Source organism: Centruroides vittatus, unplaced genomic scaffold (assembly GCF_030686945.1).
Source record: "Centruroides vittatus isolate TY-2023 unplaced genomic scaffold, ASM3068694v2 scaffold_946, whole genome shotgun sequence".
NCBI classification, from domain to species: Eukaryota; Metazoa; Arthropoda; class Arachnida; order Scorpiones; family Buthidae; genus Centruroides; species Centruroides vittatus.
Window position 1 is genome coordinate 869,006 of NW_027122723.1, and position 2,087 is coordinate 871,092.

The 2,087-nt window shown below is 27.8% G+C and overlaps 1 protein-coding gene across 1 annotated transcript; it reads left to right on the forward strand.

The window, feature by feature from the left end:
• Positions 1-250: 250 nt before the first annotated feature.
• Positions 251-1,860, forward strand: LOC136990604 (uncharacterized). The gene is made up of 5 exons (XM_067288997.1): positions 251-401; positions 1,174-1,247; positions 1,327-1,407; positions 1,490-1,558; positions 1,636-1,860. The coding sequence occupies exons 1-5, from the start codon at positions 305-307 to the stop codon at positions 1,681-1,683; spliced, it is 369 nt and encodes a 122-aa protein (XP_067145098.1). The 5' UTR covers positions 251-304; the 3' UTR covers positions 1,684-1,860.
• The last annotated feature ends 227 nt before the right edge of the window (positions 1,861-2,087 follow it).

Genomic DNA, 2,087 nt, shown 5'->3' on the forward strand with positions numbered 1-2,087 from the left:
CGAAATTATTCCTATAAAAGTAATAATTAATAAATCATCTGTTACGTTTTTTATATTATATTTTTAAAATTCTACTTTTATTTGTTTTAGTTAAATTAAAATAGTTTTTTAGTTCTCTGTTTTCGAATTTATATCATTTCACTTTTAAGAGTGAAAAGGAAACAGTGTTTATAACACTTCCTATATTAGGAAAAGATAAGTTAATTGCTTTTCCTGTCAATAATTACTGAATAGAATATAAATAATCGAGAATTACTTATCAATTTATTTAAAAAATCATTTCTTCATTTGCAAGAAGTGAAAAATGAAGGCGTGCATTGTGCTCGTTTTAGGAGTGATCGCATGCAATTTAGGTGCCATCAATGGCTTTAGAAAGAAGAGAAGTTTGGATGCTTATTGCGGTGAGTATTAGAAGATTTTTATTTAATCCTCAAATTTTAAATGTAAGGTAGGGTGAGACGATACGGAGCACGGGCACGAAATGCAACACTGTCAGCAAATATCTTCAGATATCGTATATGATAAGTTCTTGAAACTCAACAGGTGAAAGATTTTCGCAGACAATTCTCTTTCATTTAGTTAAAAATTGTTCTATCCACTTTTTCTAGGACGCGGAACAATTGGTTATTACTGCGATGCCACAGTTTTAATTTTGGCTAATTTTATAACGCTTCAATTAACGCAGAGCTAAATGTCTTGACAATGCCAAACGAGACTAATATTCCTACTTATAGATTTGATGCTAGAGTCCTGTTACGAAAATCAGAGGGTTAAAGGGAGTTTACATAACTCCACTGAATAATAATAATAATTTTAATAAAAAGTTACACTTAATCGTTGATGCTTTTGGTTGTTCCATATATTCCCTACCGTCATCTGCACAATGTTCCATACTATTCCACACGATCGGCAATAATGAAACACGTGGCCAATATTTTTTATATGCGATAATTATTTTAAGAATAAATTTATAGTTTGGATATATTACAAATCAATATATTCACCAAAAAGTTGTTTTAAGTTAGAGAAGTTTACATTTGCAGTTAACAATTTTACCAGCAGAAAACCCTTAAGTAGTTCGCCCCACCCTACTCTAAATTATGCTCGTTGTAGAAAGAATAAAACATTTTCACAGCTTGGATACAGAAAAGACACTAAACTTCTATTTTTCAGGGCTTTCCTTACGGACTAGAAGAATTACTTGGAATTGTATAGAGGATAATTTGCCCGCCGATGAAAGACAAACAGTTAGCACATTTTTAGTATAACTAAATAAAATTTTAAATTATAGTTTACAAATATTAATATTTAAATATAATTTGTCAGTATCAAGGTATGGCCGAATGTTTTAATGAAAATAGTTTTGTCGACGTCATGAATAGAATGTGTGGAAAAACAGTAAATGAGGTAAATATAATTAGACAAATAAATTGATATACCAGCGTTTACAATTATCAAAAATATAACAAATATAATTTCTATTTCGTAGATTATAGCAATGGTATCACCGTATGAGCCCTGTTTGAATAATTTAAACGTGGCTAATTTGGGTGAACCCGTAAGTTGAAAATAAAAACAATTACTATATTATATTTAAATTGAAATTTAATTAATTGCATATTTATATACTTTCAGAATGTAGATATAGGTGAGGTAGTTCGTTGTGTCAGTGGCAAACTATAAGAACAACAAACGTAGATGATTATTCGTCGCTGATTATTTCATTCAACGTTGAACCATGAATTTCTTTAAAAATGAATGTGTGTAATTAATTCTTACAAAATTTATCTATTTTTTCGAAATATAAAATTTGTGTGTATTAATTTGGAAGAATTTAAATAAACGGTTTTGCATTATGAATTAACTTACTTTTTATTTTTGCTTCTCTAAAAATAATATAAATTTAATTACATATGAAATTCTGATGAAATAATTTAGAATATAAATGTTAAATATTTGCATAAAGAGAATAAATGCTTTATTCTCGACACATTTAATTAGTTAATAATAGTATTTTTATAACGATTAAATTATATAATTTGATGCTAACATTTAATAATTTGGTTTATAGTTCGAGATCATAGTAA

What these genes read in the sequence shown, in the direction of transcription:
- LOC136990604 (XM_067288997.1), top strand. Translation starts at nt 305, where the DNA reads ATGAAGGCGTGCATTGTGCTCGTTTTAGGAGTGATCGCATGCAATTTA. An exon ending in GTGGAAAAACAGTAAATGAG is followed by an intron (nt 1,408 to 1,489) that starts GTAAATATAATT and finishes TCTATTTCGTAG; the next exon opens with ATTATAGCAATGGTATCACC. An exon ending in TGGCTAATTTGGGTGAACCC is followed by an intron (nt 1,559 to 1,635) that starts GTAAGTTGAAAA and finishes ATATACTTTCAG; the next exon opens with AATGTAGATATAGGTGAGGT.